The following is a 17666-nucleotide window of genomic DNA, read 5'->3' on the forward strand; positions in this document are numbered from 1 at the left end:
TTCCTGGTTATCGCGGCCACTGTTTACGTTCCCAGCTGCTCTCCGTTACTGACGCATAGTTGCATCGCGTTCCATTAATTGATGGACAAACGTTGGGGATCAATTCCTATAGACCGATCCAATTACGAAGGGAAACGCGCTGTGTTACCTGACAGCGGCCAGGTGATTCGAGACATCGACGAACCGCGCTCTGCCATGTTCTCGTCGAATCGTTTCCAAGGACATAATTGGGCCCCCTCGATTGACGAGTGGCGTGACTCCAGAATTACGAAAAATGAGTCCACGGACGTTACAAGAATACTCGCTTTAGTCGCCAGTTTAACGTGGATAAATTTCATTATTTCTCGAACTTCGCCTCCCTCCAATTCTTTTAATGGATTCTTTTAAAGGAAAACTTTTAATGGATTCCTTCGACCAGAACTCGATCGCTGTTTCTTCGATGGGTATCCGAGATGCTTCGTAAACATTCTTTTTAAACTTCCAACGTTATTTATCATAAGTTTCTTTTCGAATACTCGCATTACTTCTTTCCTTTCACCTGCATATAATGAGATACTCTTGTCCTTGCATTTTTGTTTTTAATACGATAAATACAGTCAACACCTTAGCTTACAATGTCGTGTCAGAAACGTGAATGTCTCAACGCGTGTGACCGACCCTGTTATCGTTTATGACACGCATTATTGGAAAGTAAATCGTAAGGCGAATGGTTAAAGAAACAAGAAAAATATACAAGAAGTACGGTAACTTTTGCGATTCGTCAAAGACTCATCGGAATCAGCGCGTGGCGGTTTCATGCGCGAATCGTGAAACGAACGAACGTTTTGTTAGCGACCACCCTCAGCTTCCGTTTGGCTCCCATCGTGCACAGGACACGCGAAAGATTCATTCGTATGCGACTCTTCGGCTTCCTCGCTTGTTCAACGTCACGTCGAAACGTCAAACCGTTGAACGAAATAATTTCCGGAGTTATTCCCCCTCTGACAACCGGGGAATTGTGTAGAGGATCAGGCGCGATTAACGATTCATCTGTTTTAAGACTCCGCGAACTTCTCGCCGAAATATCAGACGTTAAGGATTTATACGGCGAGTTGAAGGTGACGTAGCGGGCGGATGGGATTTTTCGCAGTTTTATCGCGAAGAATTATCACCTCTTACCCCCGCGCTCACGCTCCATAGCTTTCTCCGATTCTCTAAGTTCGTCGAAGAGAGTCGAAAGTGGCTTTCGAAAGGAAACATCGAGCTCAGAAATCTATTCAAACCGTTCTTTGCGAAGAGGTAGAAGGTTTATCCCCTATCCCTGACCCTTCTCTTGTGTTCAGATTTTCCGGTGCTCTTCACCTTTTAAGCGATGCGAATATGCCATAACATCGCGTGTATCGCGGACAGATGTTGAAACACGGGAGAAAAGCAGCTTAAAGGTACGTCTTAGTACATCTACGTAGACATTATTTTCATTCCCAACTTTGGGTTGTGTGGCTCGGTATCTTTTATTTTTACTTCATACTTTTCAAATTTTCCCAATGATTTAGTAAGAGTTTTAAAGAGAGAGAGAGAGAAAGAGAGGGAGGGAGAGAGAACTGACTGGTTAAACTCACCTCGTAAAAGTAGAACGAGTCGATCTCGGCCGTCGGCGTCGCGTTTACGTCGAGCAGGGTGGCATTGAAATCCGGAAGGAGATCCTCGGTTCGATTCCCGCAGCACTGTTCGTCCAGGTTGGTTCGGTTCGGTTCGGTTGTTCCCCATTCCTCCTTGTCTCCTTCCGCGGACATGTCGTCCACAAAAGCGTCTCAGCACTGTCGTCCACTCGTCTCGAACGCAGCCCCGCCGAATCAAGTTCTCACACGAGTGTTCGCACACCTCATCGCGTAAAATACATCGTCTTCGAGATGAAAACCGGCGGCTAAGCGTCGGACGACTTCATGTTGTCCTCGATTTCTCGTTTGTTTTCTCACCACTTCCGGTTACAGTCCACGCGGGGGATCTTGACGCATCGTTTTGCCACCTCCGAGTCCCGATCTGCGCGAGTGTATTAGCAATTTTATTCGGGGCTGAAGGACCAAGCTGATAAAGTTTCAAGGATCCTTTTTAGGGGTGACTTGAATGATCAGCGAGAACAGATCGCGTGATTTCTTAGCTCTTCGTGACTAACGAACAGAGAAATGATTGTTCACGTATCGTTTAATAGAGATTTAGGAATTTAGAAATTATCAGTTTACGCCATTGACCTCTGATACTTCCGTAAGAATTTAAGATGTTTCGAAACGTTCAACATGAATCATTACTTTCGATACAGTTTATAATCCAGACTGTGCAGAATTATGAAGACGTTCGACTGAAAAGTCCCGTACAGAATGGTTTAAGATCTTCCAACTTTCTATCCCCGATTCGAAGCATCTTAAAATGTTTTTAATTTTATTCAATCCGAGTCCCAGCATCTTTCGCATCGAGAGAGAACGAAGAGAATTCTTAATAAGAACATGATGTGAAATAATTCGCTGTTATAAAGGAGATCCTTAAGTATGCGTTTCGACAGGAGTTACTTTGACTGTGTGAATTAGTAAAGCTAAGCAGGATACTGGAGTATAATGGCATTTAGAACTTCAAAGGCGACGTTTCCATAATGATAATCTGTAAAATTGAAGAAGGATTGGTATCGTCCATTCTTTTATTACGCCGTCACAGTACAGACAACAAAACGGGAAACCTTGCTGAGATTCTATTGAAAGCATCGAATGGAAATATCGTTGGATTTGGCAACGAGGGACGAGGATTTCAATCAGTGTGTAATCAAAACATTCACTGAAAACTTTGATCCTCGATACTGTTGACAATCGGACGTGAAACGACACAATTTTACTAAAATTCAAATTTTCCATTAAATTCGAAGTTTCAATGAAACTCTTCCAAAACGAAATAAAAATATGCGTAACTCCTACAGTTTATCGTTAGAAATATTTAGACCAACGATTCTTCTTTGAAGTGGATTATTTTAAAACATACTTCGTTAGTCAATCACTTTTTTCCGATTCATAATTGTCTTCCGTTTTCTCGTTCGTGTATACATTAATTATACATTGCGCAAAATTATAATGCGCGACAATGATCCAAAATTATACAATTAGTAATGTGCATTACTTATACGAAATCATGATATTAATAAAATACATATTCATTTAGGTAATTATGCGTTGCTTAATTAAACTTGAAAGTTGTAACGTTTATATAGCTTTCGATAAAAAACCTTGGAAAAGAAAGGAAGATGAATTTTGATAATTCGTTGCGCGATAATGGGCGAGAGCATTACTCGGGTATCGTGTCTGTCCATTACTGGCTATTTCTACTTGTGCTAGAGTTCATAAACTTCGATCGTGGTACAGCGTCGTTCGTTTCGAGTGTCTCTGATTAGATAGAAGCTAGTATAATTGACGTAACAGATATCGCATCGTGTCACCGTTAATATTTACAAACAAACGCAAGTAGAAATAACGAGTATTAGTCTGACGCATTAGACGAGGCGTGGTCAAGTGCGCGTCCATCAAGAAATAACGAAATTTCATTTTGAAACAAACTAATTTTAATTGGATTCAATTTATGTAATTCAATGCTATTATCTGAAAATGTTATTACACAATTTCAAAAGGAATCTTTTATTATTATTTTAGTGGCAATACTTTAAAGATGAAGTTCCAAAAATATGAAACGTAGTTACAAGTTTAAGAGACAATTTTATTTTACTTTAGTGAAATCTTTAGGAAACTTTAATTCTAATTTAACCGATATTTTCCTTTTGTTTAAGGCGACCGTGGGGAGACGAAGCTTGAAAAGCCCGCGCACTAGAGAATTGACGCGTTATTGGGTCGAAAGGATCGATTCCGATGAACGGACGAGGCTGCCAATTACCGAACAATCAAACTTTTCGCTCTGGACACTGATAATCGGACGTCGACGGAGCTTAGACAAGGTATCGTGACGATGCCATTGAGGGTATGTAACAATGTTGACGGCTAGACGCGCAGAAAATGTAAGGACGTGACCAGTTGCAAATGGAACTCGTAAAAATCAGGATTTGCGGAAAAGGAGAACCCGTTCCACCAGGAATAACGTTTCCTCGGTACGTGGCAGAGTTTCGTTATAGCGGCTCTATATTTCTCGTACCTTTGTGAAATATCCGAGAAGTAGATGCGCGTGGACAGAGAACGAAGACACTCGGTGACGTATTTCTAAGGATAATCTCGAAACTAAAGATCGAAATTTAACGGGAGCTTAATTGCTAGAAAATTCTTTTACTCTTCTAGCATGGGACGATATTTTCTCCACCCATTTACTGACCCACATATATATATATATATACTTTTTTATTTTAACCTCAGAAATATAAACTTCAACGAACAAAGGTTGAGCAAAGATTTAAAGAACTAAAATTCATGTCTCGCTTTTGTCGCGCGAATCTTTGTCGTAGAATGAAATATTAATTATGGTCTGCGTATCTTTGTTCGGAGATGACAGGGATTTAACATGTTACGATTTCTAAAAATCGGTTCGTTATTATCACGGAACGTTTCAATCGCATCAATAGATAAACGTACGATTTGTACTTTATATTTTCAGGGTGCAAATACGCGTTCGAAATATTAACCCTTTGAGCTCGCGTGCAGTAATAGTGATGGGTATTAAGGTTCATCTGAAATCTCGAATGCCGTCAATATTACACTCTATTTAATAGTCGATAACCAAATAAATTCTCATTAAAATATTGTATTAGCAAGTCCTCTTTCCACTCCATTTTCCGCGTATCGTTATAAAATGAATTCCAATTACGAAAGCCTTGAATACGTTAGTTCAGCCTCGTGTTCGTTATCTCTTTTATTTTTTGAATCCAAGCTAATTATCCCAGACAAGTTACCGCTTGGATTATCATCACTTTTAAATTAATGTACAGTATTAAATTTGTATTTTCCCGTAATTATCACAATACGCAGCGTAAACTCCGTCATCCGAACCACCGTGGTTCGAGCGTCCTATTGTTCGAAATATATTTCTCCAGCGGTCCAAACTATACTGTCATTATCGCGAATTAGTATTAAACTCTGGGATTGACGGGCACGCAAGCAATAACGGGGTCAAAGTGGAACCGCGTGTCGCCGACTATAGAATCAGGAACGCGAGATAATTGAAAGTTCATAGCCGTTGTAATGGATTTTGAGTAGTGGCCAAAATCAGATCGACTGATTGTTATCCAACAGTCGAGGAGAGAATGGAATCGGAACGCGGAAAATGAACTGGATCAGACAGATCCGTTGGAAAACGAACCTCGACAAAGAAGATCGAGCGAAACGTTTCCAGGTATTATTTCCCATTTCTATTTCTGAGCTGCCTTTTCGCGTCTCCTATTTGGAAGCTTAATTCATGGTTCTGTCACACATTTCCCCATTGCTCTCTTTGCGAGTCCATCGCGTTCAATTCCTGTTGGATTTACTATCCCGATCGATCGATACGCGATAGATTCTTCGTCAACGAAAGCACCCTTTCTCCATTCGCGAAACGCTTTCGACACACAATGAATGAATTATTTCCGTCGAGTTAAACGCGAGGAATAAGAGAATTAAGAACGCAGGAGATTTCTGATTTCAATTTTTTGGACGGGAAATCTCTTTGAATTAAGCCAATACTTCAGTTTGAGGAAGTGGAAATACTGCACGATAGTAAATATGCGAATATTTTCTTTGCTGCTAGAAAAACTTATTGATCCATTGTCTAAGTGATAAGCAGATGAATAGTAATGCTTGTTAGAATGACACTCAGGGCATTATTTATCTTCTCAAAGGTCGTCTTGACGAACTAAACGGAGCTTAATATTTAAGCTCGACGACTCGAAACGAACGATGCGTTTCTTCCAATCGCAAGAAGCACCGACACGTCGACGATCACTTCTCGTCACGCAACAGGTTACGGTCTTATACCTTTTCGACGACTGGATCTATTTCGAGAGGACTGTATCGACGTAACCATATTGCATTTCCTATTTAGTGGATTGAATTCGGTTCGGATTCGAGTAGAAACTGTTTCGACAGTACACGTTCTACACGTCGGGCTACTTTCGTCACGATGGAGAACTTCCAACTCACAGCAATATCGAGAACGAACCTCTGTAATCCAAGAAACCGTAGATTCGAGTTTCTTGATTTCTGTTTGCTCTTTCAGGTCGATGGTTTAGCGTTAAGTGTATTCATCGAACACTGTCGTCGATGTTGAGACTACTCTGGTTTTTATTTTTATTCGAAATGTCAGGTTTCTCCAAATAACATTGTATATTAAAGCATCCTTAACTGCACAATGTAATTATATTATTACACAATAGAGTATCCTTCGAAATATCTTGTCTGTAGGTTCGTCGATCTGACACGACAGAAGACACTTGGAAATTAAGTCACTGTCACTCGTATCACACAATCGTTAAATCACAGTGACTTTTAAATATCATCGAATTCGACTTGTGGATCGTTCGAAAATTAACTTAAATGTAGTCATTCCAAGCCTCTTCATCTTTGATCTTTCCAGGTCTTCGTTTTATTATGAAATTATTGAAAGAGACCAGAACGGGTCGAAAACGTTTGTATTACATTAAAATCCACTGCCGATGAATCAATCAAAGAGTTGACTCGTAGGATCATTGCTAACAAAGGTATGCCCTGTGTCAATTAACCTCTGAATTCATGCTATCCATTTAGGAAAAAGAAATTCTTTTCATAAAGTACAAATATTTATCGACAAGCAAAATGTACATATATCAATCTTTTAAAGTCACCGATTGAGGGAGTACACCCTGACACTAAACTACCGAATTGTCAACCTAATTTTTTTTTTGTCAACCCTTGCCCAGAGAATTCTTTTCAGATTATACTCGTTAATTAATCACTGGCAGAGAGATATTCCCAAGACATGGCGATATTCCAAAAATAAACATAAAAAGAAAGCGAAATGAAACCACACGACAAGCTATTCATTATGCAAGCGTGAACTATCGTGGAAAACACGAGGAAATGGTCACGGGTGGCTTGTTCACCTTCGACGAGAATCCTCGTGTCGATTTTTAAATTCGGTACATAATTCAGTTGTTCTTTCGAATCGCGCCGTTTTCGTCCGTTTATGCAAATGTCGATTGGCTGAATGGGAGCAGGGTGTCGCCGAGGCGTGACAGGACCGAAGGGATTTCGAGATAAAAGTAGAGGAGGATCGGAAAACGTGATCAGAACGAACGAGAACGTACTTGCTCGTACGACGCGCCGAACGCGACTGCGGTACTGCCGAACAAACTCGCGGCGATTCCGCTTTCTTACTTACACTTCCGCGATCGCTGGAGTGCGCGTGCAGGAGCTTCGCGAGCCCTGTACGCATGTGCGAAGAAGATCCTGGTCGAAACGTGGACGAGCGTCTCTTGGAGTACTCGTCCACGTCGGGTGTGTATTGCGCTAGTGTTGTTCCGCAAGCTTCTTTGGCTCGTTACCTCTTTCTGAGATTTATTTCTCACCCTTCCCACACCTCGGTACTGATGGTCAAAACAATGGTGCACCGGTCTTTTCATTTACGTGGAGGACATTGTACAAGGAAACGCGTGATACGTAAAAGATACCGGAAAAGATGTTAACGTGAAACATGGAGAGAGATGAAACATGGTGTAAGCTGACTGAGCTTTGCCCGAACGATAGTTAATTTTGCTATCGGTGTCGAAGAGCTTGTAGAAACTCATGTGCATCAACTCAGCTCATGTCGAGTGCAATAAGGAAGCTTATAGATTAAGTCCTCTTTAGAATAATGCATTTGAATTTTAGCTATGTTTGATCTACTTATAGAGTATCTTTTGCTGTAGAATTAATAATTGACTGACTTCAAAAAGGAGTTTGATACAAAACTCTTAGTAGCTTTAGAATCCATAAAATTTCTCTACTATTTCCTGTAAACGCAGCCTCAGATTGCGCTTCGATCGCAGCCGAGGATTCTCGTAAGGTGATCTCGAAGCTGACTCTCTAGCATTTACCTGAAATGGATTCACTGGGCCTGCGTCGAATTAGGCGTTCATGACCTTCGTTCGATCGCTAACGAGTCGAAACGCGTACGAGCCGCCCCCTCACGACGCGCATCTCGAATGCATTCGAGTGCCTCGGCTTATCAGAACAAACGGAAGCGCGATAGCCCGTATTTCGGCGCGCATCGATGACGAAACGGTTAGGCGAACCGAGCGCAACGGTCAATTGAAATTCGCGCCGCGTCCCACCGGCCGGACACGGCGTTCAAAGGATACTCGTTAATTTTGCTTATCGAACCACCATGTGCTTATCTTTTTATCCACGGCACGGGCTATTAATAAAACATTTCTTTTTTCGGGTAAGTGTTCATTTTTATCCGTTCGAGCACTCTTGGTGAAGTTTGGCAAAATAATAGGCGATTCGTGATAATGGATCGACTTTGAGATTTAGGATTTTTTTGTTCAGAAACACGAAACATTCTTTTGTAAAATCTTACACGTGGTTTTGTTTCTACGTGTTCACAGAGTATTTGAACATTTTTTGTTATTTTAATACGCGCGTGGAAGACGAGATTTGATTTATTGACAGTGAATGACTATTTGACGAATGACTGAACGACGAACAATTTTGAATAAACCTGTTCCCCCTAATTTATGTGAATATTCTGCGCAATAAGTGCATTACGTGCGCAGAAAATGTTGAGATATAATCGTCGAAAATGTAACACGTGCCCTAGAAAATATTACATAGTTTGCTCTGGGAAACTAGTTTATCTTCAACAATTTTCTGTTCAAACGTTCTGCTTTCAGAGTTTAAAAATGTTACTCGTTCTCTCGATCGGCCATGTATTTATCAAATGCGAGCTCTTTTAATAATTCATGGAGAGAAACAGTTATCATGTTAATACGAAAACGATCATAACTTGAAAACAAGGTCAAATAATTAACATGTTTATTTGAAGTTTATTCGTTGTTTTTGTGTGCTTAATCGATTCCTGAAGAGATACTTCGCATTAGTACACCGCACTGCCATTTTGCACATAAATAAGAAGAACGTTGTTCAATTTGTCGATTAATTAAATTTAACTCAATGTTTTATACATTTACTTTTATCCCAAGTGGGCATTGTCATTTTCCATGGGTATTACAATTACAAATAAATAAGAATGTTACCCTTAGAATTTATTATTTTATTGATACAACACTTATACGATACTAAATTGTGTGTGTACACGTTCCATCTTCTATTTATTTTTTCTCTACGTAAAGGCAGAAACGATTTACGTGACTGCGATTCAGATTCACTTTTTTTATTAAACCAGGATGTAATCGCCACCTATAACAACATTTGTGGCGTTCATTATAAAAAATGGTGTGCGCTTATTTGCTCCTTTTTTAATGGGGTATCCGCAAACGATGTTTGAAAAAAACACATTTACTTTGTCTGTAAAAAAGTTACATTGGCAACGGTGCGCCATATTTCAGCACAAAATGATGACTTCAGTCCACATGCACGATGTCAGTGACTTAATGAAGTAGTTTTATTGATCCAGTTTTTTCCCCCATTGGAATCATTAACAGTTCCTCGCGGTGCTACATCTGCGGATTGTCAAGGGCGTTTCGTACAATGAAACAAATTTATCATTTTCAACGTTTCACCCGAGATAATGTTTAAAAATTGCCCAGGTCTTCCCAAGCATCGAGCTCTATAAAACTTTATAGTCGAAGTATAAAAGTTTATAGTCGAATTCAAAGTTCACTTACTGCGAAATGAAACTGAGTAACCGTTTAGCTCGTGACTTCAAAGACCTCGTCGAGTATTACCGTGTAATATGCTTTTCTAGCGACGAATCGTCAACGTTAATACAGCTTCTTCGCCGACACTTTGACGATTTTTGAGGTGATATTTGGAAAGAGTTCTCCCTTCTCGTCGACGAGGTCTTTGAACTCTTTCGTGAGGAGATCTTCGAACCCCGATCGTGCAGCCAGCTTCTGCGAGATCGGCGAAGTGAACACGGTACTTGTCACTTGGATATTGTACTCGCGACCTATGTTTTCCCTGCGACAAAAATCGTTTAAATTAACCATTTAAATTTATGCATTTCATATATTATTTTACGTGTGTATTCGCGTACGTTATTGTTTGAACCGGGAAACATTGTTTTCAAAGCTATGGTATTTAAAAAATGAATCAATAAATGAGCTGACATGCGAATAAAAATCCCAGAAATGGGTCACAGGACTTTTCATTAAGAAACAAAAAGAATTAACTGTGGCAGTAACGAAAATAAATCGTGACGAGGTGAAGAAATGAAATACTACAGCGAATGTTAAATTATCTAACTTTCGCGAGACACGAGACGAAGTGTTATGATAACCTTGTAGAAATTTTCACGAGTTTAATCTGGCAAACGTGTTAATTATAGGATCTACCTTGCTTTAAGAAGATGATATCCCAGACCAGCTCCCCGAAACGATGGATGCACAGATAATCCAAGAGCGGACATGTATCTATCTACTCCGTATCTTTTGTATACACCAGCTTCGTGGCATAGTTCATTTAAAGCCACCATTATTCTTTTTTCCTTTTCCTGTGAAATAGTTTTCAGTTAATAATTAATATTTTCAGATAAGCGTGGTATTCGTGCGTTTCAACTTTGTATTTTCCCTTTAAATATATCGATTTTTAAATTTAATTTAGTTGCGATCCATTCTTGTCGATAGTTACTAATTCGAGATTGAAATAATTAAAAACGGAATAGCATGCGCTTGAAGTGAACCATAGCTAGTAGTTCAAACTAATAATGCATTAAGTAAGATAGCAGACACAACAGATAACGTATCGTGCAGAAAGAGCAATAAGAGTACTGTATGTGTAGAATTATACACGGTAAGAATTAACGTATTAGTCGTTTACTTATAAATGATCTTTTTAAATACAGAATGCTACTTTTATTGACTTATTTTGTTCTCAGTTATATCGTCAATAACAAACATGAATTGATCAATCATTCGTTGGAATGGAGTGCAATATATTCAACTGTGACATGAAAATTGATCGATGCACGTCGAAGGCGTAAATAAATAAATCACATGCATATCCAGTTCCTCTAAGGATTCTCCCTCGAAGGTCAATCCCAGTATGTTGGCACCCGCTATGATTGGTTTGCCTCCATCAGGGTTATCCGCGAACGCCCCCACGGACAACCCTTGGTTTAAAAGCATCGTCCAAGTTTTTCGAAACTGTGCTACGTACTCTGGGTCCTCTGCCCCATCTGTAAAAGTCGATGTAACGATTAGCTTAGCAATTAAACTCGAGTGAAAAACAAATAATATACAATTATCGTTAATCGTGGAAACTTGAAGTGCAAGATTTCGGTGTTATCAGATGAAGATTGATAACAGAAATCGTCTTGCAATCTTGAGATACGAGTAGCAGGAAATAAAAGCATTACGCAGCGAGAGTACAGGTGGATGAGAGAGATAATGGTTGGTATTGGTCACGGAAATTGCAGCACTCATCACCGCTCAATATTTTTGAGGTGATGTACGCTCTGTGATCGCTTCTTACTATTTTATTCTATCTAAAATTTAATAATAATGTAGGAAATAAACTACGATGACTCGTATTCATTGTACACGCGTACGTGCATTAAAGATTAGCGTCGCTCCCGCCCACGTCGAGCGGAAACTGAAGTGACAGGCATATCCTACTTCACGTTTGGAGTTTTCGTACTTGCGTTCCATTAAATTAGCTCGACGAATTTCACCGCGCACTGCCAATTTGGTACAGTTATGAAAATTCACGTGTACGTCATAATTATTGAATTCAACTGTATTTATTAACCGTCGAGGCACGCGAAGAGTTCACAGCGTTAATTAATTACTTTGGTTGCAGTCTCACGATATTGTTTACCACGTATCCCTCGAAAACATATCATTAAAATGTAAATATCACAGGCGGCGCTATTCTATCTTTTCGCGGTGTCACGTTTGTGGAGAACACACGATAGCGTAATGCGAGAACACGCCGGTTACCGTATTCTGACAAGTAACGCATCACGATAGAGCATTTTTCAAGCGAACGTGTCCAGTTGAAATTTAATCTTCTTTTGTCGTTTATCGATCAATACTTTTGCACTCGGATATCTAGGATGTTTCGGTAGCGATCGTACAGGATAGATTTCGTCGAAAATGCCCGAAAACGCCAGCGAAAATATGGCAAGGAAAGGCGAACAGATGTTGCATAGAAAGATGATACGATAACGGCCGACAATTAAGAGAAAACATAACAACCAAATGGCTGTCCTTCTTAAATTTCTTTTACGCGAGTTTTACTAAATTTCTTTTTATTAATTAATACCACTACCGTAGAAATTTCTGTCGAATTAACGTTCACGATGTTTCGTGCATGCTGAAGATCAACAGATGAAGTCTGCTCGCGTAGAAGTGAATGTGGGCCAACCAAATACGATGCTTTTCGCACCGAGCGAATTAACGCGTTGAGCCACAGTGTTAAGTGTCGTTGCTCGTAAAGATAAAGTAGTTGCGAAAACTAGACAATAGGCGTTTAGTGCGAACTGATACGATTATTGATTAGCAATGAAATTAAGTGCTACTTTAAAAGGGAAATGCGATATACTTACTCATGCACTTGCAAATAGGTTCGTCGACAATGAAATAGGTGCACATATGATCAAGGACATCCTCGTACCTGTCTTCGGGTATCTCTTGAATCGAAATCCTAATCGGTGGTTCATTGCTATCTTTTTTCATCCAATCAACCACATTCCATACCTTTGCTTGACCAGGGGGCTTCATGGGAAACGTAACCGATTTATTCGCGACCTTGCTCATCGTACTTCTCTGGTAAACAATTTACATAAGAGGTAGTTATAGAAATGTTTTATTAGAAAACAATTACTGTAGCAACGGATAGTATGTAAGCGATAGCATATAGGGGAAGATTCTATTAAAAAGTAATTAGTGTACTATGTCGTTAAAGACTACGCACTTTGTAAAATAAAAAAAAACTAATGGTATACAGCGTTGGCTTTCGCTATATAAATAACTATAATAACAAATTAATAATTCTAGAATAATTAATAACTAAAAATTCTTTCGAAACTGTTCTTACCAAGTATTATTTTAGACACTAAAATATGCGTTCCGCGGTCTGACACTAACACCGTCTAAGACTTGTGGAGAAATGACCGATGAATTGTGTAATGCGCCGCTCGTCAGTTATCAATCATGTCAGTTATCATTCTGGTACCAACGTAGCGCCAATTGGACAAATTCTCACGTATTTGATGTCATCTATGATAAGATAGTTTATAAGTTTTACAGTTAGCATTTCCTGCACCCACCCCCCTCCCCCCTTAGCGTCCTTATCTTCGTTTGCTTTATTAATAACGTCTCGTGTTTGTGTCTCGTGATAAACACACAGATATCTTTAAAAGCATGTAAATCGATCAACTAAGCTGGATTTATTTTTACAATCGTCTGGGTCGTCGAGTACTCGCATATTTGTAAATTTATTTTAAGTTTGAGAGCAGGTATGAGACAATTTTTGTATTAATGTACATATACTGTTATGTCTTATTTATATTATAAATACAAACGTTATTCATACAGGTACAAATTGATTTGGTTTATTTCACGAATTCCTTCCTCGTTATTCTTTTGCAAAATTGGTGATGTCGTGGTCATTGTTATAAACATTGAATGCTTTAAAGGAAGATGCATTACCAATATTTAATCTACAATGCATTTGCCGTGTATTTAACAGTAAAAAATATAAGACCATGTTAGAAAGAATTATTTTTTTGATTTCATAACTATTATAAATAAAAAATTCAATTTATATTCAAAAACGGTGCCAGTGATCGATTCGCTGGCTCGCTGAACTCTTAATTTTCAATTATAATAAACAAATGACGCCATCTAACGTTGACAGGAGGAACTATTCGAGGACAAACTTGAGCGTTTTCCCGATAGAGGCGCTGACCAAACTCTTAAAATTAGTTCAACCCTTTCACCGCTAGATGGCTTTTGAGTTGACGTAAAAATGGCGGGAGAATTCAAACTATATAACTTGTAATAGAATGTTTATTAACGAAACATGTTTGTTTATTAATTCACATCGTTATCTTTTATTTACATTATACATACAAACGTAATTCATAGAGGGGTAGGTTGACTTCAATCGTTTTAAACATTTTATTTTTGACAAGTGAATACTTTTACATTCATTTTATTTTTCAACGAAATCTGTATTAAAATCGTAGTCATCAGAGGTTGAAATACTAAACTCGTTGAGCTGACCAGCTAAATTAACAGCTACCTTTTCTATAAAATTGAAATAATCGACAGTAATTAATGATCAAACTTTTCAGATAAAATAAGTTCGAAATAAGTCCATACCTCTTCTTGCGCGATCTTTTTTGTCTTTTTTAAATTGTAGCTTCTTCATTTTGTTTAATTTCTGGTTACCTTCGATTTCAGAAAGCGGGTCGGTCTTTTTCTTTCTCGTTTCATTTGTATTCTTTTTTTTATTTTCCATTTTTTTCATCTTTTGTTGTATTTTAACTTGCTGTAAATATTGATATTGACTCATGATTACTAAACTAAAAAAATTATATTTTGAAAATGCATGTAAAAGGTGACTCACTGCTTCCTTCTGCGTCTCGATTTCCATTGCGGACGTGACTGGACCGGTACTTTCGATCAACAAGGAATTAACAGTCGGCTTTTTCGCAGATTCTTCTTCGAAGGTATCGAGCATCATTTTTTCTTCCGCGACAAAACTTTCGATGTCGAATTCTTTATTTATTTGACTAACAATTTCCGCGGATATGTGACAAATCGGTTGTTCTGGTGGCACAGTATAGTATCTGATCTTTCCGGAATTCCAGTCTTCGAGGACGCTACGAGCTGCCGCTACTGTATCAGGGATACCGCCTTTCTTAAACTTTCCCATTCTAGCAGCTTTCAAAGCAAAAAACTCGTCAGGCGTCGAAAACTCTTGCACGTCATACAATTCCATTATTTGTGGCTTGGAAACTCTTTTCAAAATTGCAGTTGCCGGTGTATACGGATCTTTTAAAGACTGTATTTTTACCGCGTTTTTCAGGGCTACGGACGAATCGTCCGATTTCTCTCCTGGAGAGTGATTAGCGAAGACAATTCCTGGAGAGTCTAATAACTTTATTTTTGAATCTAATTGTACTGCCTGCATGGCTTTTGTAACTCCTGTTAATGAAAAATTAAACGACGTAAAGAATGAAATTAATACGCACTTAGATTTAAAGCGGTATAGTATGGTATACCTGGGGTGTTTCCGACGTTACAAGCTCGGCTGCGCTTCAAAGAATTAATTACGCTAGATTTACCAACGTTAGGAAGTCCGACGACTCCTACTCTAATACTGGTTTTAACGTTTCCAGCATTTCTGCAATAATTCGCGAGCAACGACAAAAGTAATTCTGCACCAAAGCAAGTGCTACCTTGTATCATACTCTCTGTTTTCTTTCCTAATTTTCTCCTGCCTAATCTTTTTGACTGAACTTGAGTAGATGCTTTAAATGCAACAGCTGGTAAACTACCGCGTAAATACTTTAACCATTGATCTAAGTTTTCTCTAGGTACTAAGTCAGCTTTATTCAAAACAATTACTAATCGTTTATTTCCTTTAGCAGATTGCACTGCTTCCTCAACCTGTTTACATCTAGTTCCTAAAGGATCTCTAGCATCTACAACCTCTAAGATAACATCTGCTGCATCTAGAACCTTTTTGAACTCTTTATAATATGCTTTTAGAGAATTTTCTTCCTTGGACACGGCAGTCTTTATTTTTTCGTGTACGGTATCTACTTCCATTTCTGTTCGTTCTGCTTGTTTATGTTCTGCCATGGAAACTAATCCTTGCAAACCTGATTTGGCGAGTTGCTCTCGCTTTCTTTCGCGTGCAGCTTCGCGCAGCTTTTCTTTCTCCTCTTCGTGTTGCTTTTTCATGGCTTCCACTTCCTTCAGTATGTCTTCTTTGAAAGGACATTGATTTGGAACCTGTATCAGCTTTGGTTTCTCTGTAAAATTTAAAGAAACATTTACACTGATCAAGACAATCTTAGGTTCGGATAAAGCAGTTTATACACGGAGATTTGTTTACTTTTAGGATGCTTTTTAGCTTCTTTCCTCACTTTTCGATTGTGTTCACGAACTTTTTTTTCTATTTTATACCTCTTCCGCGCTGGCATTCGTTTGCTTTGTTTTTCTGTAATAATTAGAATATTAGTATTATTGGAAATATTACGAAAATCATATGGTTCTAGACAACTTGGATCAAAACATAACCTCCCACGTGTCTAACTTGTATGAATAGAATCAAAATTATTTAATTGTTGTACTTACTTAAACAAAATTTCGCCATTTTTTCAAGTTCCTTACACTAATTTGTAACACTTATTTACAATGAGTATAAATATCTTACGAGACTAATAAGATAAACCTCAAACTATCACGTGCACACGAATCGTGTCCGTGATGGAAAGATAGGTTAGGAATCAGTGCGGTAAATATAAGATGTAAATTGCTAGGTGCATATTGAGTGCATACAGAAAATCAATTCAATTCAATTCAATTCTACAGAGAGTTCAATTGTGGTATCTATCTTAAATTGTAATTATTTTTTATTATTCCTCAGTAATTAAAAAGAAATTAAAAATCCATTTTTGAGGACAAATTTAAAGAGTACAGCGAATGATACGGATTAAAATTACAATTGAAAGGCGAATACAATTTTTGAATCGTCTCGAAATAAATTGAAACTATCCTATTCTTGACATTGCTTAGAAATTTCAGTATTTATAACGAGAAACTGAAATTCGTTGAAAGACAGTGAAAGGTGTGCTTGTATGCATATGAGAATTCTCACACTTTCATTCAGCCTGGTAAAAGAGTAGTTGTTCAGCGATACAGAGACGAGACCGTGGTAGTAAGATTGGAATGGAAATTCTCATAAATTATTTCGTGCTGTGAAATCGCTGTTTCGTAGATTTTCATTGAACAAGTGATATAGTTTCTCTACGCTTATTCCCACGATGTTACTTTCATAATAACATTGTTCTCGTACTGAATTAAATGAAATGTCATTCACAACTGCATTGTCGTGAGGAATGTTATTTTTTTCTCCGACGACGACAATGGAAGATCTTTTTGTACAAAGTAGACTTAGATTATGTATACATGGGGCTTAAGCGGGTAAATGAAATCATCCTTACAGTACAAAAAATTTAATTACATAGGTACGTGAATTTAAGGGTGCGCAGGACCCAGAGCCAAACTCGGAGTTGACTTCAGCGACAGTTGCGGAAAAAGTAGGAAACTCCGGGACAAGGACAGAGAGGGCGATACAAAAATTGCAGGAGAGACGAGGACAGGGCGATTATGCTAGCATGATTTTTATTCCAGGATATTGAAGCAAAGAAGCGATATTTTCTAATAATTCTGGTTTTAATATATTCGTTACACTTCGGCGGATGCGACTCCAAGGCCCGATTTTGCAATTTCGGCCTTAAAACTATATAAACAATAAAATGAAGATAGCAAACATAGTTTTATTGTTTATAAAGTTTTGCAA

The 17666-nt window shown here is 38.4% G+C and overlaps 3 protein-coding genes across 8 annotated transcripts in view; all 3 read right to left on the bottom strand.

The window, feature by feature from the left end:
- LOC128888444 (cardioacceleratory peptide receptor) overlaps positions 1 to 7264 on the bottom strand; it is a 51689-nt gene extending 44425 nt beyond the window's left edge. For 2 of the 6 annotated variants that reach the window (XM_054145308.1, XM_054145314.1), the window contains exons 1-2: positions 7067 to 7264; positions 1599 to 2147 (exon numbers count right to left, since the gene is read on the bottom strand). In XM_054145308.1, the coding sequence (XP_054001283.1) occupies positions 1599 to 1772 (174 nt within the window). In that variant the 5' untranslated portion in view covers positions 1773 to 2147; positions 7067 to 7264. Of the gene's footprint in view, positions 1 to 1598; positions 2148 to 3003; positions 3051 to 5963; positions 5993 to 6147; positions 6167 to 7066 lie in introns of those variants that run through there. The other 4 variants (XM_054145313.1, XM_054145310.1, XM_054145309.1 and 1 more) reach the window with 4 other exon arrangements.
- Positions 7265 to 9866: 2602 nt separating this feature from the next.
- On the bottom strand, positions 9867 to 13315 carry LOC128888341 (uncharacterized). Its single transcript, XM_054145093.1, has 5 exons — positions 13164 to 13315; positions 12673 to 12892; positions 11120 to 11301; positions 10460 to 10617; positions 9867 to 10085 (listed from the first exon to the last, which is right to left on the bottom strand). The coding sequence occupies exons 2-5, from the start codon at positions 12881 to 12883 to the stop codon at positions 9887 to 9889; spliced, it is 750 nt and encodes a 249-aa protein (XP_054001068.1). The 5' UTR covers positions 12884 to 12892; positions 13164 to 13315; the 3' UTR covers positions 9867 to 9886.
- An 831-nt stretch (positions 13316 to 14146) lies between these two features.
- Positions 14147 to 16595, bottom strand: LOC128888331 (guanine nucleotide-binding protein-like 3 homolog). The gene is made up of 6 exons (XM_054145070.1): positions 16439 to 16595; positions 16197 to 16301; positions 15358 to 16113; positions 14700 to 15280; positions 14453 to 14621; positions 14147 to 14377 (listed from the first exon to the last, which is right to left on the bottom strand). Exons 1-6 carry the CDS (start codon positions 16455 to 16457, stop codon positions 14283 to 14285), a joined length of 1725 nt encoding a protein of 574 aa, XP_054001045.1. The 5' UTR covers positions 16458 to 16595; the 3' UTR covers positions 14147 to 14282.
- Between the last annotated feature and the right edge of the window lie 1071 nt (positions 16596 to 17666).

This window comes from Hylaeus anthracinus, unplaced genomic scaffold (genome assembly GCF_026225885.1).
Source record: "Hylaeus anthracinus isolate JK02 unplaced genomic scaffold, UHH_iyHylAnth1.0_haploid 11994, whole genome shotgun sequence".
Lineage (NCBI taxonomy): Eukaryota > Metazoa > Arthropoda > Insecta > Hymenoptera > Colletidae > Hylaeus > Hylaeus anthracinus.